The sequence below is a fragment of the Miniopterus natalensis genome, chromosome 10 (assembly GCF_054644295.1).
Source record: "Miniopterus natalensis isolate mMinNat1 chromosome 10, mMinNat1.hap1, whole genome shotgun sequence".
Taxonomy (NCBI): domain Eukaryota; kingdom Metazoa; phylum Chordata; class Mammalia; order Chiroptera; family Miniopteridae; genus Miniopterus; species Miniopterus natalensis.
Window position 1 is genome coordinate 60,041,156 of NC_142090.1, and position 27,615 is coordinate 60,068,770.

The following is a 27,615-nucleotide window of genomic DNA, read 5'->3' on the forward strand; positions in this document are numbered from 1 at the left end:
CTTCTAAAGAAATGTAAATACTTACATTTTCTAACAGAATGTATTGTATAATATAGTATTCTATATATGATAGTTTCAAAATAACAATATCAATATTACTAAGAAGTTCACGAAGTGCATTTTCATGTTTCTTCAGAATTTTCTTGACCCTTAAGAGTATATCCCCCAAAATAGATATAATCAAAGTGCTGGTTTTAAGCCACTGAAAAGAATTATATATCTTTTGTGTCATTATGCCACTATTCGATATTCATTTGAGTTCAATTGTTTTGGTTTGCTTCCAATTTTAGAAGGAATGCTTTTTATTCTTGAATTTTGGTTTTTAATTATGTAAAATATTTACATGGTCTAAGATCAAAACTATATAGCAAGTACATTCACATAAGTTTTATCTCCATACCTGTCTAATCCTGTTTCCTCCAGCCCCCCTAGGCAACCATATTTATTATCTTTATATCTTCTGTGATTTGTGTGTGTGTTTATACATATTGTTCTAAAACCTGTTTTTCTTAATGTATTCTGAGGATCAAATATAATATCTCTATATAGATATTTTGCTCGTTTCTCATCCATAATTTCTTCAACCAGTCCCCTGTTGATGAGCATCTGGTTTGTCTCCAGTTTTCAGTTATCTCAAAAAATACATCAATGAATGTCCTCAAGCATATACCATTTTATATTTTTGCCACAATGCCTTTGGGATAGATTTTTAAAAGAGGGATTACTCAAGCAAAGGGCAAATGCATTTATAATTTTGCTGCATCAAAGGCATACTTTCAAACATATTAGTCTTCCCAAGAAAATGTAGGAATTTTAAAAATCTTTTTATTATAGAGAAAGAGAAAATTGTTTAACTGGCATTATATTTACCAAGAATAACTTATTAGTGGAATTTAAATGATTAAATTCATACATAGTCTCTAGTGTAATGTAAATAAACATTTTGAACAGTTAAAAAATTTTAACTTCAGTGGTCTCCAATACATTATGTCTTAGGAAATAATGTAATAACAGGAAGACTATTAAAACCAACCTATCTATATGTAACCACAAACATATCATGCAAGTAGGGATGAATGGATAGATGGATGGATAGATAAAGAGAGACAGAATTTTTTCCCTTGAGTACATTTCTGATTTCAATAAATTTACAAGCTCTTTAATTAATTCAAAAATTTATTATTTTTTAAATGACACAACAGAATTGGAAGTAAGTTAGCAGTGTCTACATAATAGCACTTGTAATATTTTTTAAACTATGGGTAAATCTACAAGTTTGTCACCTTGGGCCTAAAATATAATCCAACTTTTAAATGTAAAATAAAATGTATTTACTGGTCCTTTTTATGTTCATATGTGTTAAAAGAACATGATTATGTTGTCTGTTTTTCAGTTATTAACATCATCTGAAATCAGAAGAGCAACCCCAAGAACTGGGTGAGTCATATTTGCTTTCTTATGCCGAGCAAGGCTTCAACCTCATAAGAAACAGTTAAATGGTAAATTAAAAATAACAGATTCACATTTGAGTAGCAGCTAGTTATGTATAAAAAGTGGACACATTTTTTAAAAAGTAACTTTGGTCAATAAAAATGTGAAGAAATCACTAATGATTCATTTCCTCATGTTACCATATTATTCTTCAGATATAAGGCAATAGTAGCATTCATAAGATGACATAAAAAAAAATCCGTTAAAATCCTTTCTTCTGAAGTTTCAGTCTTCTACCAGGAAAGAAAAACTTTGGCATCTTCTTACTTATTTTCTTCCTGAAGGCTAAAGTCAACAAAATAAAAAGAAACATCACATCAGCCTGTAGGATCACTATAAACCACCATTTCCAATATGTTTACAAACTGACATCTTATTTTTAATGATTATAAAGTCAGTATTACTTACTGTCCACTCAGTTAACAGCATTCTACCTTTACGACACAAGGATACAGCTAGTGTCTACTGTAACTATCCAGAATAAGCATTTTCACAAAACTTCTACCTAAAGCGCCATTTAGGTAGAAGTAGTCTAGAAATGGCAATATGCTATTAGTAAAATGGATACATAAAATATAATTTTGCTTATGAATTATTTATAAAGTTGGCTTAAAAGCTGAATAAGAAAAATTCACTACCTTTCATGCAAACGCGTTTGCAGTCCTTCATGCTAATAAAGTTATTGTCATTCCCTCCACAACCAGTGTAGGTGAAGGCCTCACAAGCATTGTGTCTTGGGTTAAAATGATAGCGAGTCACATTAGCAGAGCAGAGTCCCTCATCTCTTGGGCTGTAGCAATATGATGGACCTTTAGGAAAAAGACAGTAAAATTAGAAATGCAGTGATACCCTAATTAATAAGCTGTGGTGGTTACTGAAGTAACTGAAGAAAACATAATCCCATAGAAGCTTCTTGCTGAATCCAAATGATCATTTTAAACCATTTAAAATGTGTGCCTCAAATTTCAAGAAAGTTTACATGGTATATTTTGTTAATTCTAAATTTTGATAAACTGAATAGAATTTCTTCTGAAGCTATGTATCATTGGAACGTGTGAGGAAATGAAACCCAAACAACAGATATGGTCAGATAAAAATGGGCTGTGTTTCAAGTGATAATAGATGACATGTTTTATAAACTTTCTTGTCTTGGTAGTTTTATTTTCAATGTTTTTCAGCTTTCCTTCTATTATTAATCAAGAATGTATGTGTCTAATTCCCAGATAGCCACTGGAGCACTTACATTTACACAAACAATTGAAGAAAAGACCAGCAACAACCATCTCCTCATCAATTCAAGATTTTGCATATTCAACACAATATTATAGCTGTAGAGCTTTATCAGAGGCCATGCCAAGGTAAATTTCCCTTTGTTGAATTTATTTATCTACCTGTATGTATCTCTCTCTACTGAGCCTGGGGAAAATGCCTGTATTGTCCCTCTCTACAAATACTGAATACTGCCCATCATTTTAGAAACTGGGGGGGGAATGGGAAGGAGAGAAGCCCTGACTAGGTAGCTCAGCTGGTTAGAGCATCATCCTGATAAGCCAAGGTTGCGGGTTCAATCCCTGGTTGGGGCACATACAAGAAGCAACCAATGAATGCATAAATAAGTGGAACAACAAATCGATGTCTCTGTCTCTCTCTCTCAAATCAATAAATAAATTCAAAGTTTTTAATACAGAGGAGAGAGAGAGATAGCTTTATGCCCTGCAATTTGCAATTACTAAAGGATACTGAAATCTAACCAAAAACTTTAGAAAGAAATTTTCAAGCTTCACCATCTTAAGTCTATATACATTCTATTATTTCGTGTATACAGCTCAGTCCAAGCAACCTGAGGTCATGGCATTCATTAATGAATATATACTGTAATTTTATGTGCAATCGAATAGATTACAAATAGTTCTCAAGAAACAATGCAGAGGAGGAAGCAAAAACTTGAGTCATGGCTTTGTGCCTTTCCAGGACTGAGAACTTGGCAAGTCCTTACCTTCTCCTAGCCTGTACTCTTATAGGTAAGAAGGCAATAATAATGCTCCCTCAGGGCAACAGTGTGAAGATTGATGGCATATTATATATGAAATCACAACAGTGCGAACAATATGAATTTCACATCGAATTGATTTTTTCACCCTAAAAATCTTAATAAAGAAATGGCATAGAAACACCATAAAAATATTTACGTTTCCTTGGTACACAGTAGTCCCTACAAGTCGCTTCATCCGGAAACTGGTTCCCACTGCGGGGACACCCGCCAGACATGACTTTTTCACAGGTCATGGAACTTAGATTGAAGAAGTAGTCTCCTCGGAGCGTCCCACACTGCCCCTCACTGACTTCCAAACGGCACACTTTGGGAACTTCTACAAAAAGGAAAAAAGGCAATTAAAAAAATGAGGCTTCTTAGTATCACTTCCAAAACTTTACTGTACATTCAGAAACAACCGGGTGAGGGGAACAACATCATATTTAGTGCCGGGAGAGTAAATCCCCAAAGACCGTCCATTAATCCAGTTATTTAGCTTTGTGATGTTTTGAACAGTGTCTCCAGACCTGACTGAGCCTTTATCTTTCAAATTCAGCAGAAAGACTGTTCCCCCGGGGGGTGTTCTGATTGTTCCTGCACATGAAGTGAAATAGCTTATTCACAGGAATATAGGCATCTCCCCTGGCTCAGCTCCTTGAATGGCAAAGCCCCTGCTCCGTTGCCACAGGCCTTAACAGGTATAATAAACGTAATTAAAATAAAGTAGAAAACAGTATTGCGAACCTCCTCCGTCTCCCTCCTACTCACAAAGGCATGTTTGGTGATGTGGGCACAAAAGTAAGGTTATGGTTGGATAAATCACAGTTCAATAATAAAATCCACTAAGAGGATTTCAGATCTATGGTTAACTGACATAGGAAACGGAGGTGTAAGAGCCCTAGCTTTAGAACTAATGATACATGCAGAAAGCACTCCTCTTGCTCCCAGTGCATTATACCCTTGAATTATTTTGCCCTAAGGTGACATCTTCCCCTGAGTCTGCTCAGGCGTGGAGCTGTGATGCATGCCAGGCAGGGGACAGAAAACGCGTTGCAAACTTTTGTGCGGACTTGCGCCCAGGGAGCCCTGCTGGGTCTCTGAGCACATCCAGGCTGAGCCTCCGCCGCCACGGCGGGCCGGGAGCGCCCCGGGCGCCGGAACTTACTCTCGATGGCCCAGCACGCGTCCTCGCAGGCCTCGCGGCTCTCGAAGTTGTTGGCGTTGCCCTCGCAGCCCCCGTACATGAACTGGCGGCAGCTCTGCGTGTACCTGCTGTAGTAGAAGCTGGGGATCCGGGCGCGGCAGGGCCCCACGGCCGGGGGCAGGAGGCAGATCCCCGCGTTTCCTACGGAGGGGAGGGGCGGGGAGGGGAGTCAGGGAGAGGGGAGGAGGGGGAACTTCCCCGGCGCGGCGGGGCCTCCGCGGAGAGGCTGCGCGCGGGGCCCCTTCCCTTCCCGCCGCAGGGACGCGCGCGGGAGCGGGCGGGCGGGGGGCCCCCTCGCCACCGCAGCCGGGCCGGAGGAAGCCAGACGGAAGAGGGGGTCCCGGAGGGGGCGATACCTAGCGGCTGGTGCGCGGCACTGCCCGCTGTTCCCATCAGGAGCTGCGACAGAAGCAACAGCGCGAGGGAACAAAGAGGGTCCATGGTGACCAAGTTCGGGCGTCCCGCGCGGGACCGGGAGTCCCCAGAAAGCGCCGGGGGCGGGAGGCGGGAGGCGGCGCGCAGGGTGCAGCTCGCAGGCCTGCGTGCGGGTGGGGTGTCCGCTTTATGGAGGGTGCGCGTCCTCCCGACCCGGGCGGGGCGGGGCGGGGCGGGCCTGGGGGGGGCCGGCGGGAGGCTGATTCATGCCCCGCGGGCTGCGAGCCGCGGCGGGCGCCGGGGGCGCGCGGGGAGAGGAGTTCCCCTCCGCGTGAACCTGTCCCGCGGCTCTCCCTGGCGTCCGGGAGGGTGACCGCCTGGGCCCTGTGTCAGTGATGGGAAACCGACGGGCTGGAGGGGAAGACGCGCGTGAGGTTCCCGCTGGGAGCATCACCCCGAGCGCTGCGCCTACACTTGGAAAGCACGAAGTCCACGTGTTTAAAAGGTGGAGAGAAAATGTGAAATTCATTGGGCTGAGGCTCCTTCTAACAGGCCCTTGAGTTACATTAGAAATTTAAGTGTGTGTGTATTTATTTACATTTATACATTTATACTTATGTACATACACAGCTCAATCGATGCCCACTTTACATTGAATAGAAGGCTCATAATATATCTTAAGGGTACAGTTTCAAGAATTTGTCATAACTGTGTGGACCCTTGTAATCACCACCCCAATCAAAAATTAGAACATTTCCGTCACCCCAGAATGTTCAGTCATATCCTCTAACAGACAGCCCTCCCATCCTCAGGCCAGAGGCAACCACTCTTCTCTTCACCATAGGTTGGTATTGCCTGTTCTCCAGTCTCTTGCAAAGAAAATCATAAAGTAAGTACTGTTCGTACTTCTTTGGCTCCATGACTGTTTTCGAGACACGCCCATTTGTTGTGTAGTTCGTTCCTTTTAAAGGCTGAGGAGCCTTCTAATTTGTGAATATACCACAGATGTCCTGTTGCTGGACATTTGTGTGGTTTCTAGTTCTGGAATATTATGAATAAAGGTGCTTCGTGTGTACATACAACTTATATTACTCTTACGGGAAATATTTAGAAATATTAGAAACTGCGAAACAGTTTTCCAAAAATGATAATACAGTTTTACACCCCCATCCGGGCATGTGTAAGAGTTGTAGCTATATTTTTTCAGCAGGAACAAAATTCAAAGAGGGGGCCTTGGGGATCCTGAAGCTTGGACCAGATCAGCCCCTTCCCACACAATGTTGCTGCATATGTTAGAGTTCACTGCTCCTTGGGCATATTAGCCCGAGTCTAACTTTTTGTTTGACCCCCACCCAAGGATGCCTATTGATTTGAGAGAGGCCACACACTCCCTGCCTGGGGATCAGACCACAACCTTTTTGGTGTAGGCAACTATGCTCCAACCAACTGAGCCACCCAACTGGGGGAATCTAACTTTTTATTTATACAAAACAAATGATCTATTCTTATCTTTTACATGAAATATTAAAGATCTTTGGAGGAACATTTTAATGAGTTCTCTTGATGAATGTGCCTTCCTTTCCTAAATCTTTTCTTCTTGAGCTGTTCAATATTCTCAAGAGAATAATTATTCCTAGCTTCTTCTGAAGATATGGGAAGGAAATTACAGGATTTCTCTTCCAAGTTTCTGAAAACCCTTATGCTCACAGTAGGTTAATAGTCCAGGATATTTTGTACACAATAGCTTCTTGTGCCAGTTTTCAATTATCCTGATGTCGTGGCATAGAGTCTTATGCCTAGGAAAACTAGCCTGGTCTGGAAATACTCAGTGTCATTTATGCTGTCATATTACCAGATATCTATGGTTAAGAATGAGAGAGATACAAGGATAGATGTTCCACAACCAGCTCTCCAGGAAGAAGAATGGGGTTGGTTTGCAGTTTAGCGACTCCCACGTTGCAGATGTCCCCACTATGACCAGTTTCAGCCATCAGTTCATCAGTGGCTCCAGCACACTAGCCATTGAGACAGCCAGCTAGTTTTCGAAAGACACATTCATAAGAGAATCAAATTAGATCCTCCCGGTACCTCCCAAATATTACTAGGGGAGCAAAATTTTTACCAAACATAGAACCAGGATCATGCTCAGGAGAGAAGTTCATTCAACTTCAAACTCACCTATTTCCATCCTTCTGAATATGATTGTATCTTCCAAATGGACTAAAATTAATTGGACTGATTCTGAGTCAGACTGGTCATTCAGCACTGACTATTGTCACTTCTGTTGTTTGCTCTCAGCTGCTGGCATTTTGTGATCATCTTTTGCCTCATATAAAACGAGGAATCTTTTGAATTAGGGCAGATTATTTTGGGAAATTGCATGATGTAATAGGAAGCTAGAGTTGGAAGCCAGAGAAGACCTGGATTTTATCCCTTGCTCCTTTGGACCAGTTCTATAAACTCTCTTAGCTTCCGTTTCCTTATTTGTAAAATGGATATAATAACTGTGCCTTGGAAGTGTGTTTTGAGGATTAAAGGGAAAGTGCCTAGGTGCTCAAAGAGATGTGCTTCAGCTCCTCACACACAGGCACAGAACCCACCCCAATTCTCTCATGGCCCAGTTCCCGTTGTGCCTTGGCCTCAATCACAATCAGGAAACAGAGCCACAGGAACTGTAGAAGGGAAGGGGAAGGGGAAGGGACAGGAAAGGGCCAAATCCAGGCTTTCCACCCCTCTGTAGTGCAGAGTACACAGGTTTGAAATCCATGTCCAGAGGTATTCTAGAAATGTTAGTTTCCTTCCTTTGTTCTATGCCAAATAGGATGCATCTTTAACACCTCTGCGAGTACAGAGCAGGGACAGGAAAGAAGGAGCATTGAACAAGTGGGGTTGTTAGAAGTTTGAGATCATCCAGGCAGGTTATCATAAGGGAAATTGGTCCTCTTATTGCAAATCACTTGAGTACTTTTATATCTATGGAAAAATGTCTCCCAATATAAGGGGAAATCTCAATTTCTTGGGACTACTTTAAATTACTGAATTTCTCCTTAGGGCCATGAGCAAGGAGCCACGTGACCACCACAATCCACCTCCACAGGGATGTCATTGTACTTCTATCCCTTACACTAGTGTCTAAGCCAAAGTTTATGACATAGCTGAGGAAAGCAATTCCTTTATCTAAAGTCAACAGGAAATACAAGGCTGGAGGGAACTGGGAAGAACAGTCACCCAGACTGATTTGTCATTGCAATACCAAGTGATAGCTCGAGTGGCTGCAGCTAAACATGGAGGCCCAAAATAGTTTGGAGTTCTGTCAAATAAGGCATGGAGTTCTTGTAATTAGAGTGCTGAAAGGAACTATAAATACCACCTGTTCTAGTATTTTCACTTTACAGAGTTACAAAATTGAGACCTAGCAAGATAAAATGGCTGATCATGTTTACTTACCTTAGTTGTTGGCAAGCTGAGACTAGAACTCAAGCTCTTGAAACTCAGCCCTCTGTTCTTTCTAATATACCCAGTCCTGGGCTCTACTCTACCAAGACATTAGAGTAGAACAACAAAGACAGAATTGAAACACACAGACCCTACAGTGAGTTCAGGAGCACCTGTCAGATCCCTGCCTCTCTTCTTTCTCACCAACACCTCTACCCCGGGCTCCCCTTAACAAATGGCTATAAAGTTTATAATTCACTCCTGGAATTCCCAAGTCTTAAGCTTGTTGTTCTATGTTCTGAGAAACCCACGGGCTTGGAAGGTAACCATGAATTTAAGGAAAGGATTGAGTCAGATGGTCTTCCTCTCTGTCAGACACCTTAGAGAGGGGTGCCATGTCTTGCTCATGAGTGAGTGACGAGAATTCATTGAGCCCAGTGATTTGGAGATCCATATTAAAAAAAAAAACAGTCACTTGCTGCCTGTTAGTTTAAGCCCTGTCAAAATAAAGTCTAGAGTCCAACTGGCACCAGGGAGGTGTTTACACATCTTCTAAGAAAGCCAGCTAATCTCTCCTGAGAGATTAGGGATCATGAGGGTTTTGTTAAAGTTTAGGCAACTGCTTCACCAAGTAGGCATTTTTCTAGCCAAGTTGGGCCATGTGGGAAATGTTTGCTCTAATGCGCCCTCTGTCTTACTCAGAGTGCATTTGTGAGTGTTATTACATAATAATAAGTTCATGCCACATAAAAGGATAAGACATTCCCTATGCCTAACTTTATTATTCTCCTTCTCTCAAGGAAGAGCAAGATAAGGGAGTGTATGTGTCTCTTATATCACCCTTTCATTCACCTATTTTTTTTTTTTAAAAAAAAAGCAGATTAAATATTTAAAATGTGGCAAACTTTGTGCTAGGTATTTGGGGTGAATAAATACATTAGGAATCTCACAGCATAATAGGGTAGACAGGTGAACATGATATAACCCAGTTGCAATATAGTGTTCTTAGTGCAATATTAAGAATACATATCTGGTTCTATGGCACCACAAAAGAGGAAATAAATAAAATTTAAGCAAGAGCTCAATTCAAAATGAAAGGCAATCCACAAAACATAGTTCACATTCCATCTTCAGTACCTATGGGACACAGAGATTCATTCCTTCATCAGCTAGTTGCTTTGGTTGGGTCTTTCAGGAGCTGTGGTCCGAGCAAAACATTGCCTTCTGCAGAAGAGCAGAAGCTCTGAAACCCCTTTCTCTTCTTCCTAGATATAAGCTTCCTCAAATGTCATGCTTACTTAGGATGCTGGATCTTTTCTCTTGCCCAGGTTGTTGCATATTTAACTATGTAGGGCACCCAAAGGTCATGACAAATTTTGGACTATTTAATCCAAGACCTTTCCTGCATAGTAGAGCCTCACCACTTACCCAGAATTCTAGCATGGGTTACCAGTCCACTGGAGAGTGGCATGTCAGGAATGGGGAAAGGAAGAGAAAATTTCCCCTAATTGCTGTATACCAGGGGGGAACCTCAATAGCAGTAACTATAATAATGGATATAATGTTTATTGAGAGTTTACACTGTATTTTGCATTTGTTAGTACATTAAATCCCCCACAAGAACCATTCCGGGGAGATTCTTTATTTTCCCCACTTGCCAGTGAGGAAGCTGGAGCTCTAGGTAGATATGTGGCTTGGCCAAAGCTATACAGCTAGCACAGACCATCTGAACCCGGATTCCCCGGACTCACATGCACACACCCTTTTCTTCTACATTAGTGGGGACCAAAATCAGGCTTGTTATATACAACACATTCCCATGGCCCTAGTTTAGTTCCTGGACAGCTCTATCTCAGATTTCTTTCTCATTCAAAGACAAAGTTTATCACTGAGAACAAACAAGTAGCTACAATTCAAATATGTTGCGATAATGCTCTGAGAGACATCTGCCCAAGTTGATAATCAGATTAGAGGATTGAGAGAGTTAAATACTAAAGTCCTTATTTTCAGGGTTATATTTAGCAGAAAGTAATGGACCTTGACCTTTCCAAGTATAAAGACACCCTTTCTTGCAAAAATGCTGCCATTTGTATACTCTGCCCCAAATCTCATGTTAGTTATACATTACTTACTAACGTGTCATGAGCCCTCCAAATGTCCACTTGTTCTAGCTTTATATGGAAAAGTCTTGTGTCTTAAATTACATGAGAAGGACAGCCTGCCATTTGGGGGCAGGAAGAAGCAGGAGCTGCAGTTTGAAAGGGGCATACATCTCCTGGGATTCTCACTAATTTTTTTTTCTCTTATTGACCTATTGACTGTTAGCTGAGAGAAAAACGGAGTTGAACTGAAAGGCCTGTATTAGAAGAGAGCTGAGTACACCCTCCTGGACTAGATATACCGAACCAAGCCAGAGAAGGGAGACTTGTTCCTTCTGGCCAACTGAACCTCCTGTATTCTCTCTCCTTTCTCTTACAATGCAAGTCATGCCCTGTTAGAGTCAGAGATGGACCCTTTGGCTACTCCTCTGGGTCCTTTCTCCTCAAGGGCTTCACTCCTCTCACTCCTTGGCAACATCAGCTCTGCCCCTCTTTTATTCTGCATCACCTGTGTTCTAAAAGCTTCTATGTGGAGTGATCTCTCTCTCTCTCTGATTTTTTTCTCCATCCCAAACTTAAAGTTCATAATTGGCTCTACAGCTCTTTCCTGTTAGGGCCCCATTTCACTGCTTCCTTTTTCAGTAAAACTTATCAGAAATGTTATCCTCACTGTCTGTCTCCACTTCCCCCCTCCCCTTTTCCACATCCCACTCCAATTAAACTTCCCATTGGGAAGTAGGACAGGAAGTGCTCCTGTCAAGGGCGACTCATCACGTTGCCACATCTTACTGGACTCTTAAAAAAAATGACACCAGCCCTAAACCAGTGACTCATTTGGTTAGAGTGTCATCCCATACACCAAAAAGTTGCGGGTTCAGTTCCTAGTCAGGGCACATATCTGGGTTGCTGGTTCGATCCCTAGTTGGGGCCCATACGGGAAACCGATCTGTGTTTCCCTCACATCAATGTCTCTCTTCTGCTCTCAAAAAATCAATTAAAAAACATATCCTTGGGTGAGGATTTATGGGAAAAAAAGACAACAAAAGCAGTTTTCTCTAAAATTACCAAAGACCACATTTTCCCATCTACATTTTGTCTAGCTTCTCAGCAGTATTTAACAATTTCAAAGACTTCCTCATTACTGAAAACTTTCTCTTAATCTTTATACCGTATTCTTCTGGTTTTCCCCCACTTAGTTGACTACAATTTCATAATCAATCTCTTCCTCCTGCCCTTTAAAGGTTGAGGTGACTCTAGGCTCAGCCTTGAGAATGCTTTTCTAACTATACTCTCTTCTTATTTGATTTCAAGTACATATACATGTAAATCTTACCCATGTACATATATTTATTTGTAGTCTTAATCTCACCTCTGAATTCCAAATACTTATATCTATTTAGCATCTCTACTTGGATGTCTAATAGACATCTCAAACATTACATATCCTAATTTGACGTCTTGCTCATATACCCCAATCTTCCTCCTTTCTATATATGACATTTCTACTTAGATTCTCAAGCCAAAAACTTTGGAATCATTCTTAACACCTCCCATTCCTTCATTGCCTAATCAATAGTCCTGTCAATTCTACCTCCTAATTGCATGTTTAATCTTCCTGTATCTCTTTATATCCATGGCTACCAATGCAGTTCAACTCTATCTGTTCTTTAAGAACCATTACATTAGATTCTTGCTGAAACTCCTAGTTTCCACTTTTATTCTTCACTTAACCTCACACAACAAAGTATTTCCTACACATCAGACCATATCACGCCACCTGAGTCCTTCAACATAAAATTAAAGCCCTCCATTAGCCCCTCATTCTGTTCCTCACCACTTCGCCACGCAAGTTCACTCGCTCTGTCTCTATGTGATCTGACTCCTGCCTCCCTTACGGACCTTGTCCCATCTCTCTCCCTTGATCTTACTATACTCAAGTTACACTGTATTTTCTGTTATCCTAGAACAAAAAGCTTGCTCCCACCTCAGGCCCTTTGCATGAGCTGTTCCCTCTGCTTATCCCTTCTCCCTACATGAAATGCTCATCTCCTGGTCTTTACTGTCTCCTTGGCAGTTGGGTCTTGGTTTTACTGGCACTACCTCTAATCAGTGTATATGATGTTGCTCCACGTCCCAGCCACACCTTATGACTTTATGGTTTCATAAACTATCTTATAGTATTTGTCATTTAAAATCACTATGCTTATTAGTTTTATTTTACTTGTCTGATCCTCTCACTATTATATAAGCTCTGTGGCAGCAGGGAACTTGCCTGTCTTCTTCACCATTGTACCCCAGCGCTAAGATCAAGACCTGAAAAGTAGGATCTCATATATGTCTGTGGAATGAGCAAGTTACTTATTACCACTATCCCTCTGTCTTGAACACCTAACTGGCTCAGTAGAAACAGAGAAACAGAGTTGCTCTGGGGAAGAAAGTGTTATAAAATATATTTGAATGTCGATAAGTCACCTATACCTTAAGAATAAGCTAACAGGTTAAGAGAGAATGGTATTCATGTCCTAGCATAACAACAGATACAAAAAGCAACTGGCTTCCAAAAACCAAATATGATAAAACCTATGATCATTATGATTAGATAGGAAAAAAGCAAAACAAAAATGCAAACCACCTTTTAGGTGACAGAAAAAAAAACTCAGCTGGAAAGGATGATTTATATAGTGATGAAGTATAAACAGTAAGATGTGAGAAAGCTGATTTCATTTGCTGCTGCAACCCCCTACCAATCAAAAGAGTGCCTGGCCCATGGTAGATACTCAACAAATATTTGCTGAATGAATACATACTTGTTATCTGCTATGATTTCACTGGCCCAGATAGAAAGACAGGATAGAGTAGATACATGATATAAAGTGTTAGAGGCATTGCATGCAGGTGTTTCGCACCGTGTCTGGCACATGGGACATGATCAAAAGTTGTTACTTAATATCGCCTCATTTAATGCCCATTACCGCACACTCACTCCCTTTGTTCGTTTCTCTTCTTCCCAGCGTTAGAATCCTCCTGCATCGAATCCTTTGTTTTCTTCCTATTTACTCTCATTGTTCTCATTTGTTCCTGTGACTCTCTCCCCAGCTCCGGCCTCTCCCTAAAGTCCACACCACACATTCAGATGAGTGTTTAACAGGCTTCTCAAACTTGAGATCCCCCTTCTCAGTCTTCCCAATCTCAGGAAATAGCATATTCCTTCTTCCACTTGTTCGAGCTCAAACCATTGGCATTATCTTGACTTTTCCCTTTTTTTTTTCATTCTGCATCTGAACTCTCAGAGTATCCTATTATCTCTACCTTCAAAACACATTTAGGCCCGGCCGGGCGTGGCTCAGTGGTTGAGCATCGGCCTAGGATCCAGGTGATCGGGGTTCAATCCCCAGTCGGGGGCATGCAGGAGGCAGCCGATTAATGACTCTCTCATCATTGATGTTTCTCTCTCTCTCTCTCCCTCTCCCTTCCTCTCTCTGAAATCAATAAAGATATATTTTTTTAAAAAATTTAGAATCTCAGCACCTCTTCCACCCCCCTTCCCCTCCTGTTACCCTGCTGTTGGTCACCATTGTGTCTCATCTTAATTATCTAAATTGCTTCTTCTCTGTGTTCACCCTCCACCCCTGCCCTCCATGGTCTACTCTTTAAATAGCTGCCAGAGTAATGCCCCTAAAATACATGAGTCTCTTTATAGAGATAACTGCACCCTGTGACGCAAAACCCTTGAACATCCCCTAAGTCACTCAGAGTAAAGCGAAAGTCTTTGCCATGGCCGGCAAGACCTCCACGATCACTGGTATCATGTACTTCTTTCCTCACTTCACTCCTCATAGTCATGCTGGCTCACCTCTCCCTTTGCACTTACTGTCTTCTGGAACAATCTCCTGTTAGTTACAGACATGGCCCAGTCCTTCCTCGCCTTCAGGCCTTCACTCAGTAACATTGTCTCAGAGAAGCCTCCTCTGGCCACCCTGGCAGTAATTATAACACTTCTCTCAACATTTTCTTATCCCATTTCGTCCCTGCTTTATTTTTTTTTTTTAGTGCTTATCACGACCTGCTCCGTGGTATGTTTTATTCTTTTATCTTGTGCACTGTTTTGTCTTCCTCATGAAAATGTAAGTTCCTTGGGCACAAACTTTTCTGATCTTTTTCTCTGCTTTACCCTCTAGCATCTATCTGGAATAGTGCCTGGCACATAAGGGCACTTAGTAAATATTTGTTGAATGATTGAATAAAATGTGAGCTATTGTTTTTCTTATAGTACCAAGTACAATGTTAGAATGAAAAGAATAATACGAGATAAGAAAACTTATACCCATCTGATCACAAGTTTATTGTACATGACACAGTGGACTTGTATCTGAAAAAATATGTCAAAGTGAATGTTCATAACTCAAAACATTTTTTAAAATTTACCTTTATTGTTGAAAGTATTACAGATGTCCCCTTTATTTTCTCTATTGACCTCCTCCATCCATACCCCCTCCCCATACCTTCCCCACACTATTGTCTGTGTCTGTGTGTTATGCATATATGCAGATAAGTTCTTTAGTTAATCTCTTCCCACCCCACCCTCCACCTTCCCTCTGTGATTCAATATTTAAAGTATACTGACAACGTTTCTATGTCAAAGAATCTGTGATTGACCTCTGTATAAAACAAAGGACTTCAAAAAATAATTTGGATAATTTCTCCCTAATGCAGCCCTTATAAATTAAATATTTGTCAAGTTTTCTTACTTCAAAATGCGCTGATCTATAATGTGTAAAAGCAGAAAACAAGTAGCCTTTGAACTTCACACTAGCCCATTTTAGTTCTAAAATAAATTAGCAAGAAGCCCAATGGAAACTCTGAACGATGCTGGTGGGACACTTAATCTACTGTACATAGTTCTATTCTCCCAACATTCCCTCACCCACATCCACAAAAACCAGTTAAAACCATAAACTACCTAACATATTTTCAAAAGTCCCCTCTAGGGAGCAGTATTGCGTCCATTGAGAACCACTTCTCCAAGGATAGGGTAGGACTGTGAGATGTGTCCTCTGTCTCCTCTTCTGGTTTGGACCTACCTCAGCTCCTCTAATGGTAGGATGGAGCAAGAGGCAAAAGGCAAGAATCTTCTACTTGATGAGCGTATGTTTCTCCCCTGGGTTAGCTGTAACTGCTACCTTAGCTTGTTGGTCTCTAAGTTTTCAGTCTTCCTCTTATATTCTGGTAAAGGTGGGGTTGGGATGCTTGGTAATAGGGCCAGTAATCTGATCCAGCTCCACTAGGATCTCCATGGAGAGGTGGCTCGGCCTGAAAGCGTAGAATATAAGCAGCCTAAGTAGCAGGGTAGGAATGGGGGGTGGGAGGTAGTGAACTCTGCTTGTTTTTCTATGTCATTGTGGAGTGTAAAAAGACACATCTCTTTTACACTAGTTTAAAGAAGAGTGACTGAGAGAAATATGCTGGAGTAGAAAATGCCCCAGGCCAGAAAACAAATACCTAAGTTATAGCAGCAGCTCTATTGCCACCCAGTTGTGTGATTTTGGATATTTCAATTCTCTAGACAACCTTTGATTCATCCAGAAAATGGGATCGAGGGTAAATTAGAGGATGTCATATCTGAATTCTTTAAACCCTTGAACTTAATACAACCCTGAGCGTTTGGACCCTCCTCTGTGTGCCTGAGTGTCCTTGGGGAAAGTGAGTTTCGATTCTCATTCTCTAAACTGTTTCATACGAGACCTGTGACAATGAATTTGGCAAGTGTTCCTGAATCTAAGATTCAAGTGCATTTTATTTAAAATATTATTAAACATGGTGAATCACTGCATTTTAGAGTTAGGAAATCATTTGTAAAAAAAAAAAAAGGAAAGAAAGAAATCATTTGTTAATCAAGTGACGTTAGATACCTTACACCTTTCTCTATGTCTAGGTGAACATGTGACATTGCGGGTGATTTATCAACACTTCATGATTCTTTTCTGTATAGCAAACAATATACAGAGCAGTAGGCAGTAGTGAGGACATGAATGTTGTGAAAGAGGTGCATGCTCTGGTAAAGGTCTTACAGATCCATAGTGTTTTAGATTCCTTAGGAGCAGAGTCAGGATGGACCCTTGTCCAAGTGACTCATGGAGGACGAGCGCTCGGGAGGAACATCTGAAGGAAGGAGGGAAGCAGGATAAAGCAGGGTCAGTTATGCAGATGTGGGGGTTCAGAAGTCCAGCTTCCTCCTGAGCCCATGGGGAGCGCTGGAAGGTTCTCAATTACATCAAGGTTTTTCAGCCCAGAGGAAAGTTGTTTGGGCTATTAGAACCCCACTTCAGCCAGCCGCTTGCTACAGGTCACCTTCAGGGGCCAGCTGGGGACCTAATCTCCCGGACATCACCGGTTGAAGTGGTTCCCATGAGCCAAGGACAAACCTATGCCGATGGTTTGCCCTTGGCAGTCAAAACCCACATCTGCCGGGAAGATGAATACCCAGCCTGGAAAGGAGAACCTGGGTAGGGCACCGAGAGCATCTCCTGCACATGGTATTAAAAGGAGCCACTTCATGTCTCCATGCTGTCCTTTACGAGCATTTATAAAGCCACCTGTCAGTAAGTGACATGTAAGACAGTGCAGCCTGAACGCCTAGAGGCACAGAGTGAGTGATGCAGCCAATGTGTGCTGAACGCTTGCTCTGTGCTACATACTGTTACGCAGCCTGTATTCCTCTCAAGAAATCTACAATGTCAGTAACATTACTGCTTCTGCTTCCCAGTAAACCGAGGCACAGAGAGGTTAAGTCACTTAGTCAGGGCCACACAGCAAATGCTCATGCATGATCATTTCATTGGTAGTAATATAGCAGGCCGTCTCTGGAACTGAGAAAATGGAATTCTAAGCCCTACTTCAGATCAAAGGTTGAATTTGGGCTTACATTTTAACACGTCCCTGAAGTGATCCTTATACTGAAGTGCCAGAGCCATTGTCAAGTGAAACAGGTTTGCCACATTGGAGAAAAGTAACGGAAAGGACAATATCAACAGGTAAAAGTGATGAGCAGAAATAAATGTGCTGGTGAATTTTTGTAGATAGTTTGAAGGGAGTGAGAAGGAAGGTCAGAATAAAATTGAGAATGGGCTCTCAATTACCAAACAATAATTACACAGGAAAAATAACCTTCTTGTCATCACATTGCTTCTTAAAATAAAAACGAAATAGCAAAAGCAAAAACTATAGGGAACACTGGCCTTGGGTACCCATGGAGTGTTCTGTTCTGTTTCTGTGCTGGCCTCTGTATGCATTTATCCCCCAAAATATACTAAACTGCCTGTTTCCCAGAGAAGAACTGGATATTATAAAATTGGAAGGGAAATAATATTTCCTCAAAGGTCTTGGAAATAAAAACACTATATAAATATAAGGAAATAAGTTAATTGCTGATATATGATTAGTAGAGTGTTTTTATGTGGATGTATAAGTTGTTCTCTGAAATAGCATGTGACCTATCACATGAAAATGTGTTATAAAAATTGGACCGCAGAGGCAAAAGAGAAAAAAGTAGAGATGATAAGCATGATGGCACTTGGCTATAATGAAATGTTTTCCAGGCAACTTCATATGGGTACCGCCAAGCTACTGTGCCACCTTTCCCAGTGCCCCCTGATCTAATTAAGAAGGGATTGCTGGAGAGTGCAAAACAGAAAGCCCATTCTTTTATAATGATATTGGTAGGTCAGACTCACTGGGCCCCCTGTATCCTGCCACATTAGCTCATCACTGCTGTCCAACTCACTGGGACAGTTATACACAAATTCCAGGTATTGTTTGGAAAAACACTTTGAAGTAATATGCTAATTATTTTTCATTAACTAAGTGGTTTGTTTGCTTTATTTTCATTTGATTGGTGCATATTTCAATCTAATATTTATAAAGAACTTATAATGATATTTTTTATATGGTTCTCTGTGAAAACCAGATTAAATACTCTAGCAATTTGAGGGATTAATAGGCAGTCCTCAGAGTGACTTTCAAAGGACGTAAATAGCATAAATCATATAGTGGAGGCTCTGGAACTGGAGATGAGGGTTGGAAATCCAAATTTTTACACTGTGAAATGAGAAAGAAAAGAAAAGAGTGAAAGAAGGAGGAGCTTTGGGTATTTAAGATTACCTACTGACTGCACTGACCTCCCCGTGCCAACCTACTAGCAGGCGTTCAGAGTCTAGTGCTTGGTCTAATCACATTAGTGATGATTATAAAGAAGCTTTAAAATCCCAAGGCAAGTAGTGTTCAGTGCTACGATTGCTCAGAGAGCATTCGTGAGAAACTGATTATCACAGAAAGCTCAACACACAAAGAAAGAGACAGCTCACTCAGTAAGTTAAGAGCTGAGGGGAAGGTTGGCTAACACTGACTTGGAGCAAGTTCAGCTCTTCAGTTGTATGAACTAACTCTCTACCTTTTAGCAAGCGAAAGATGCCCGTGATCAATATAGAAGATCTGACAGAAAAAGATAAATTGAAAATGGAAGTGGACCAGCTCAAGAAAGAAGTGACACTGGAAAGAATGCTGGTAAGCTGCTGTTTTCTCTTGAATTCTGTTTTAAACCAGAGATACTGTAGGATTGGCCAGATTTAGAACCATCTAAGGGGTGTAGAATTTGCTACCACCAAATATGCCAAATAACCTTTGGCATAAAGGTTATTCCTGTGCTTTGCCTGGGAAACTCATAAATGGCCCTCAGCCCCACCCCTCCCACCCATCTGTCATTTGTCTTCAGATGGAAATGGAATTTAAGGAAGTGTGTTGGGCCATTTGGGGAAGTTACTCCGTTTTCCTGGGTATGCCCCATGTTTACAGAAAGTATACATGTTGTTAAACTCCTGTTTGTCTTTTTCCTGTTAATCTGATTTTTTATTACAAGGGGTTCTGAGCCAAAGGTAGAGGGAAAATTATTTTTTCAGCCCCACACCATTCATTGGTGAGGCTCAATGGAGTTAAAAATAAATTGTGCAGGTAAAAATTTATCAGAGATGAAAAAACTAATAATCACAATTATCTCTTGACTTAGATTCTTTTTTTTTATAAATTTTTTTAAAAATTATATTTTTATTGATTTCAGAGATAGGAAGGGAGAGGGAGAACTAGAAACATCAATAATGAGTCATCATTGATCCGCTGCCTCTTGTACGCCCCCGACTGGGGATGGAGCCCGAAACCCGGGCATGTGCCCTGACCGGGAATCAAACCCTGATCTCCTGGGTCCTAGGTCGATGCTCAACCACTGGGCCACACTGGCTGGGCTCTTGATTTAAATTCTAAATCAAAGAATTGGCACTATTTCCCATGGGCCAAATCCAGCCGTTGCCTGTTTTTGTATGACCACTGAGTTAAAAATGTTTTTACATTTTTAGAGCTTGTTTAAAAGAAATAAAAAAAGAAAAGACAGAGACCATATTGCAGCTAAGCAATAAAATAAAGCAATGCATATTGGCCTTTTGTTTTTATCTTTCTAAATTTATAAGCTTCTCTTTATTTGATGCAATACTTTGATATTGTTCAAATACTTTAGCTAAGGCCTCCTCTGCTCTAGCACTGTCATGGCCAGTAATGAATGAGTATGTTCTATTCCTTCTTTGGAAATATAAACTTGTTCAAGCACAAGAACTCTCAGGTTCCTCCCCAAAACATCTGACAGGTCTTGGAAATGGTTGCCAAGAATTCTCTGCCATTAAATGAGAATAAATGGCAAAGGCATAAAAGTTTCCATCAAACAAGCAGAGACCAAAGCTTGGAAATGTAGATATGTATTTTAGATTTGTTTATTTTAGGAAAGTTAGAAGAGTCAAAAATTCCTTCACAAGTGATAGTGATAAAAGTATATAAATAACTCATTTTATCAGGCCAAAGTGAAAAAAGGAGTGTATTATCTTCATACTTTGCTCAAAGCTGTTACTCCCCATAAAAATAGGAATTTTGGCTTCTCTAATGTTTACAATTGTCTCAATCTTCCCTGTTGCCCTTTCCATATAGGCAAAACATATTTTGCTGTAAAGATCAAATTATATCTATAAACAGCATAAAAGCTTGGAACACACACCAAAAATTTCAAATCCTTATCTTTATAATTTCGGGAATATAAGCGAAATAAGCCGGGCAGAGAAAGACAAACATCACATGATCTCACTTATATGTGGAATCTAAAGAACTTAAAAAACTGATGAACAGAATAGATTCAATGCCATGGAAGCATAGATGAGACTGACGAATGTCAGAGGGATGGAGGGGGGCGGGTGGGTGGAGGGGGAGAGAGTAACCAAAGAATTTATATGCATATATGCACAACCCAAGGACACGGACAATGGTGGGGAGAGGGACTGGGGAGGGGGAGGGGATGAGGTGCAGTGGGGCATTGGGGAGAAAAAGGGACATCTGTAATATTTTGAACAAAAATAAATAAAATAAAATTATATATATGTATATATATATAAATAATTTTGGAGGAAAGGAAAGCTATATTTTCTTTTTTACGTGAAACATCGACAAGCTGTTTATTATTTATATACTCTGGATTGTGGCTTTGTAGTCAATTTGGCTGTCTTCATATTTATCATTCTCCCGTAGCAAGTTCACCTAGGAATTTTTACTTTGAGTAAACATTACATACATTGCCATTTGTCAGGTTTTGGGTTCCTTTTTCTATTATTCAACGTCTCCTTGCTCTTAGAAGTCAAAGTCATTTAATCTTAGACTACCAAAACTACACACACACACACACACACACACACACACACACACCACGGAACTTCTGGGTCCTGAACCCACAGCTCCGACACAGGGTGACACGGCATCATTACCATACAGCTAAGTGGGTAGGCTCTGGAACCATATCTCTGGTTCAGCTTTCTCCCTGTGTAACACTCCCCTGAGTTACCTAACTTACCTGTGCCTCTGTTTCTTCTTCTGTAAAATGGGTATAGTAACAACATCAAATGCAGACAGTAATTGGGAGGAAGAAGTGGGATAATATATACAAAGCTCTGAGTGCAATGCCTAGTATGTAGCAAGTACTTTCTACCATTATGACTTTTAAAATTACTGTTAATATTTATGAACCAGGCTGGCCCATAATATGCCTCAATCTATTTTGTGGTCAAGGTTGTAGTAATATCAGAGTAAGACAACTCTGCATCCAGTTTCTAAGCTGACAGATTTGCAATGATTAAGATAATCTTTGGAGTAATAGCTAAAAATAGCTACAGCTTGAGTATCTTTGTATACCAGGCACTTAATGCAGCCAGTGTTGCTCTTGCTGTTTCAAAGATGAAGTATCTAAATCTGGACTAAGATACCTAGCTGGCCAGTGGGCAGAGCCACAATTCAAACCTGGAGTGGCCTGAATCCAATGTTGATGCTTTCCGCCATATCATTCGCCCTGAATTAAGCCACATATGCTGATAAAAAGCCTCACTGAGATCACTTTAAACACATACAGTCACCTAGGACTTTAGGTAATTCATTGCTCTTTGTCCTGAGATACTAGCCAGACACAGTCAAACTCCTGCACTAGGACAGCAATTTAAACCTCTGTCCTGACTTCTGGTTGGGGCCAAAGAACTGGTGCTTGGAGGAGGAAAGAGCGAATTTAAATCTCAGTTTTGAATTTTGAGGAAGGAAACAAAACCTAAATGACTGTATATTTCAAAAGTGTTTACAAAGTCCACGTTTCATCCTATGAAGGAGCCACCTAACTGATGCCTTGCCCCAGTTAGAAATGATTTGTTCTAATATGTAAATAATGAGTTTACATATTATTTAACAGAGTTGTAATCTTATGACTAATGTTGTTTGGAATTTGCATTCGAAATTGGCATAAAGATTTTATTAAAAAACAAAACAATAAATTGGTTATATAACTTATGGAATGGCCACCTGATGGATTGCCAAAAAAAGTTTTTGTGTGCTAATTGTTAATGTTATGAATGATATATTAAGTGAAAATAAACCAAGTTTAAAGTTTAGAAGTATGAATACTTTGTTCCCATGTGTGCCTTTCAATGTACACACACACACACTTATATGTATATATGTACAGAACATTGCCTCTCTCTAAAAGGTTAACTGGTACATTAGCAGGCTCTGGCTGAGTGCATTAAAATACTAAAGGCTGATTCTTCACGGAGTTATTGCTATAATGGTGCAGATGAGTGAGAAGCGAGCTCATAAACAAAACAAAGGATTCGGTTCAGTGAATATTTATTTACTGGGCACCAAATAAACTCAGGCTCTCTTCTGCATGCCTGGGATGCATGTGAATGAATCAGACAAAGGCCGCTGACCCCTTGGAGCTCACCTTCAAGTACACTATCATGATCGATCATTGCAGATAGCTTTAAAATGATATTATATGTATACTTCTGAGATTCCAGCAGTGGTGATAAGCCTGGAATTTCACAATTATTCGTTCCCTCCCACCTTTGCAGGCCACATTTTTTGGAAGGAGGAAAAACATGTCATTAATGTTCCCTCTGGTGACATTCTTGCCTTGTGTTGCCAGCTGTGTCCTGATCCCTGTGTCTGCTGGGAACCCTTAGCTGGAGTGTGGCCAGCTGCTTGTCCTTTGCCAGGAGATATCCAGGGGGACGGGGGAGGGAGCTGCTATTTCCCCTTCTCTCCTAAAAAAGCACATAAGCGTGGGCAGAAAGCAGAATCCCATTAGAAAGGTAGCACACAAAGAAATTAGTATAATAAATACATTCTTGCGCTCTGCGGTGCTGTATATTAAACCAAACGAGTCGTCTCTTTCTCCTTTCCTTTCAGGTATCCAGGTGCTGCGAAGAGGTCAGGGATTATGTTGAAGCAAGGTCCGGGGAGGATCCGCTAGTAAAGGGCATCCCAGAAGACAAAAACCCCTTCAAGGAGCTCAAAGGAGGCTGCGTGATCTCATAAAAACAAAACAGACGTCCTTGCAACATCTTGAGCTTCAATGACAATATGAATCTTTGGTCGTGTATAATACTATTATTAAGCATGTACATTAATTTTTCAATTTATAAATGTCAACTTTTAATTTCCAATGTAAACGACCCCTTTCTTGAGCAGCGGTTACTGTGCTTTGTGAATGGGCCTGTATTACGTTGGCTGCCCACGTGTAGTTAATGGTTTATGTCCCTTCACTTCCCTGTCAACAGTCATTGTATTGCACCTGGAGATGTCACGCTTAGACTTCTGTTTTTCCCAGCCTTTCTCTTGCTTACTGATTTAGGAAGCCTGTTCTTTTGATTCATGCAACTGACCTTTGCAGAACGTGTGCTGTGAAGATTTTTGTTGTTGATGTTTTGTTTTCTGTTTCTCTCTCTCTCTCTCTCTCTCTCCACCCCCAGTCAGCAGTAGTGGTTTCCACATAACCTCTTCCTACATTCCAGCCAGTTCTAGTTGTCCCCGGTGATGTGACATTTTCCCAGAATGGACTGAGCGTTCAGTCTATGGTCACGGAGCACAGTAGGTTTAACCAGCACCAGGATGAAGAATGTGAGAAGCCAGAGAGCTCTGGCTCTGGCGCTCTACTGCCTAACTGACTTTGGATAAATTCTTTAATCTTTCTGAATCTCAGTTTCTTCTAGTGTAGGATCAGGATAATCATGGTGCTATCCCCTTTTTCACTGGGATTAACTATTGTACTAGGGTGACTATAGCACTTAGCATATTGGGCACATAGTAAGGCCCAGTAAGTATTAGTATTATTACTGGGAAAGGAATTAGACAAAAATGCCTAGAATCCTTTAATAATACACACGCTATTCCATCCCATCCCCGTGATGGCTTTCCTGCGGCAGTGTAAAGGCAAGATGATTGAAAAATAGCCATCGTCAGCATTACCCTGCTCTTCGGTTTCCTCCTGGCACCGTAGTGAGTTTGCCGACACCGGATTTGTGCTAACGACCAACGCCTCTGCTTCTGTAACAAATGACAAGTGTTTATGGCCCCCCTGGGAAACTGTTTTTGTTGTGAGTGTTCCCTTGTTACTCTATCACATTCACAGTGCTATTTTTGAATATCTGTGATCAGAAATGCTAATTTATTATCATCCGTTGAGAAAGATAAGAATTCTTAGTCTTTGGCCTGGAAGGGAATCTAAAGGTCTGCTGTCCCGAGTTTGGCTCCCAGCACAGTGCACGCCCACTCTGGGTGTAGTAAATGCTCAACAAAGACCTAATGACTCTTGTCCAAGCCTTTCATTTTGGAATGAAGAAAACCAAGGCTTAGCGAAGTGAACTGGTAAATCTTGCAGGTCCAGACTCTGGATTTCTGGCTAAATGGTTAGCAACACACTCTACCACATGTCAAACATGCTTTGGGTATTAAAGATTTCCAGGATATGCTACTGGAGTCTCATCTCTTTTTCTTTAGGAAAAGCTCTTTTCCCCGTGTTTAAAATTCCAAAAACCCTCTCCTACCCCCCCCCCCAGGACTTCCTCTCTCCCTTTCCCACTCTATTTTCCTCCATAGCACCCGTCACCATCTAGCTTACTATAGATTTTATTCATTTGTTTGTTTAATTGTGGCCTGTGTCTAGGGGTTTTCCATGTACAATTTAGTGTTCCATATCTTTTTTTCTGATTAAAAAAAGAAAAAGTCTTAGCTATGGAATTTAGTAACATATATACTCCTAACGAACACCTCTAGCTTTCATTCTGGAGCCAGACAATTCTAAATTAAAACCCTGGCTCATCCACTTTCTAGTTAAGGGCTTTGGACAAGTCACCTCAGCTCTTTGAGCCTCAGTTGTTGTTTTTTCACATATAAAATGGGGGAGTAGGACAAACTGTTATATGGATATTCAGAATCACGAGATCAGAGATAAGCATATAGGAGAAGACCTAATAAATGTCCTCTTTTATTACAAACCCTGTACACTTCCTGTTGTCAACAAGCTTAAATATTAAATAACCCCTAGCATGACTCTTCATCTTCCCACCTTCTAGAACTGAATCATACTACTCTTTCTACCTGAAATGTTCCTCCACTCCATCTCATTGCAACCTTTGAAATCCTGTATTTGGAGGCTTAATAAAAATGATCTCCTCTGTCCCTCACTCCATCCCAAGAGGATTGTATATCCCTTAAAGTCATTTAACATTACTTTGCTTTCTCTTATTATAATGTGTATGGTTGTCTTACTTCCAATAGTATATTGTAAATTTCCTAAGCCGGAAGTTCCGTTCATCTGCTGTACCAACTAATAAATTGTCTCTACAATTTAATTGACTTAATAAGTGTTTAATTCAATTAAGTGTTTGATTCCATTAAAAAGTGGATAATTCAAAATTCTTATTGGCTTATTCATTAAATCAACAATAAGGTAAAATTTCTGTTGCTTCAATATACAGATTTATCAGCAGAATTTTCAATAAGATAAAAATCATAGGAAGGAAGTGTAGAGAAAGATGGTCCAGGAAGAAGGAAATGAAATCATGACCGTCCCACAGTGCACACAGCTGTACAAGAGGCAGTGAGTGATTCTTTTTTTCCCCAAATGTTGTTTCAGGGACATGGGTTACTAGGTTCAATGGAATGAGGTAGAACTAAAGGGAAACAAAAAATACTCCAGGCACAGCCTTAGCATTTGGCTGTTCAACAAAACTTCCTGACATCACTAGTGAGACTGGGTAAAGTGTACATACACTATCCTCTGAGATACACGCACTTTCAGGGTGTTTTGTACACGTAGGTGAGTCTAAGGTTCAGTAAGAAAAAAACTTCACTGTTATTTTCATTTGGATTGATTGATATTAGCAGCATTTTAAAATAAGGCCAATAGCAAACTTAAGAATATATTAACATGAGGGCAACAATAAACTGAGCAATGAGAATGACCAATGACATGCAATGAAAATGAAAGTCTTATATGAACATAATTGATAAAAGAAATCATTTTGATATCATGAAGTATTAGCTGTTGAGGTAACCGGAGCATGAGACACCTGTCGTCCTGTGACTTCCCATTGTATCCACCTCAAAAAGGAGTCTCATGCACCCAGTTACGTGGAATGGGTCAGTCCTGAAAGTGTCCGTGTGATAGTTGTAATACATTGATCCAAATGTCAAATGAACCAAGAGTGCATGAAGTGTATGATAAATGCTTTCCTTAAAGAAGCCATCATTTTAATGGGCTAAACAGTTACCATTTACTTAATAAATTTTAGAGGAGCATAATTTGGGAGGAGCATAATTTGGGAGCATAATTTATTTACATAAAACATAGAATCTATGTCTTGCAAAAATCACAAAATAACCGTGTTGTTGGTTTTTTTAGTTCAAGTTAGTATAAAACCAACTCTAATATAACTGCCCTCAAGTTTTTCTTATAGTTTTCTTTATATGGATTTTAAACAACATACTTACATCAGAAAAATAGCCAAAGAATTGTTTTTGCTTTTTTTGTATTCCAAGGTAAATATTTCATGGTTTTTGCCCTTTTATATTTTAAAAGTGAAAATAACCACATGGTTATTATTTTTATTAAGCAGATTTCTTCTTTAAAAAAGTTTTTGTGTACCCAATGATTTTTTTAATTTTTAAATTACAGCTGACATACAATATTATATTAGTTTCAGGCATACAACATAGTGATTAGACATTTATATAACTCACGAAGTGGTCACCTCAGTAAGTCTAGTACCCATCTGACACCACACATAATTATTACAGTTTTATTGACTCTATTCCCTATGCTGCACTTCACATCCTTGTGACTGTTATATAACTGGCAATTCTTTAAAACGTTTGTCAAAAGATGGTGGGATAATAACAGTTTATTTCTGATCACACCTGTCATTTTCACACATATTATTTTGCACACTTTTATTAGGGGTAATCTATCAAAGATATGTCAATTGCTAAAAGTACATATGGATACAGTTGATACGTCTTTTTAAAAAAATTATCAAAAGAATTTTGCTGATAGAATATTTCTGTGAGAATACACGAGA

The 27,615-nt window shown here is 40.3% G+C and overlaps 2 protein-coding genes across 2 annotated transcripts; one reads left to right on the forward strand and one right to left on the reverse strand.

The window, feature by feature from the left end:
* Positions 1-1,158: 1,158 nt before the first annotated feature.
* Positions 1,159-5,226, reverse strand: TFPI2 (tissue factor pathway inhibitor 2). The gene is made up of 5 exons (XM_087821159.1): positions 5,084-5,226; positions 4,689-4,868; positions 3,681-3,860; positions 2,130-2,300; positions 1,159-1,776 (listed from the first exon to the last, which is right to left on the reverse strand). Exons 1-5 carry the CDS (start codon positions 5,166-5,168, stop codon positions 1,694-1,696), a joined length of 699 nt encoding a protein of 232 aa, XP_087677285.1. The 5' UTR covers positions 5,169-5,226; the 3' UTR covers positions 1,159-1,693.
* Positions 2,696-25,904, forward strand: GNGT1 (G protein subunit gamma transducin 1). Its single transcript, XM_016218911.2, has 3 exons — positions 2,696-2,849; positions 19,090-19,195; positions 23,444-25,904. Exons 1-3 carry the CDS (start codon positions 2,842-2,844, stop codon positions 23,570-23,572), a joined length of 243 nt encoding a protein of 80 aa, XP_016074397.1. The 5' UTR covers positions 2,696-2,841; the 3' UTR covers positions 23,573-25,904.
* Positions 25,905-27,615: the final 1,711 nt, after the last annotated feature.

What these genes read in the sequence shown, in the direction of transcription:
- GNGT1 (XM_016218911.2), top strand. An exon ending in TGACACTGGAAAGAATGCTG is followed by an intron (nt 19,196 to 23,443) that starts GTAAGCTGCTGT and finishes CTTTCCTTTCAG; the next exon opens with GTATCCAGGTGCTGCGAAGA.
- TFPI2 (XM_087821159.1), bottom strand. Translation starts at nt 5,168, where the DNA reads ATGGACCCTCTTTGTTCCCTCGCGCTGTTGCTTCTGTCGCAGCTCCTG. An exon ending in CTACTGTGTACCAAGGAAAC is followed by an intron (nt 2,301 to 3,680) that starts GTAAATATTTTT and finishes TTTTTCCTAAAG; the next exon opens with GTCCATCATATTGCTACAGC. An exon ending in CAAACGCGTTTGCATGAAAG is followed by an intron (nt 1,777 to 2,129) that starts GTAGTGAATTTT and finishes TGTTGACTTTAG; the next exon opens with CCTTCAGGAAGAAAATAAGT.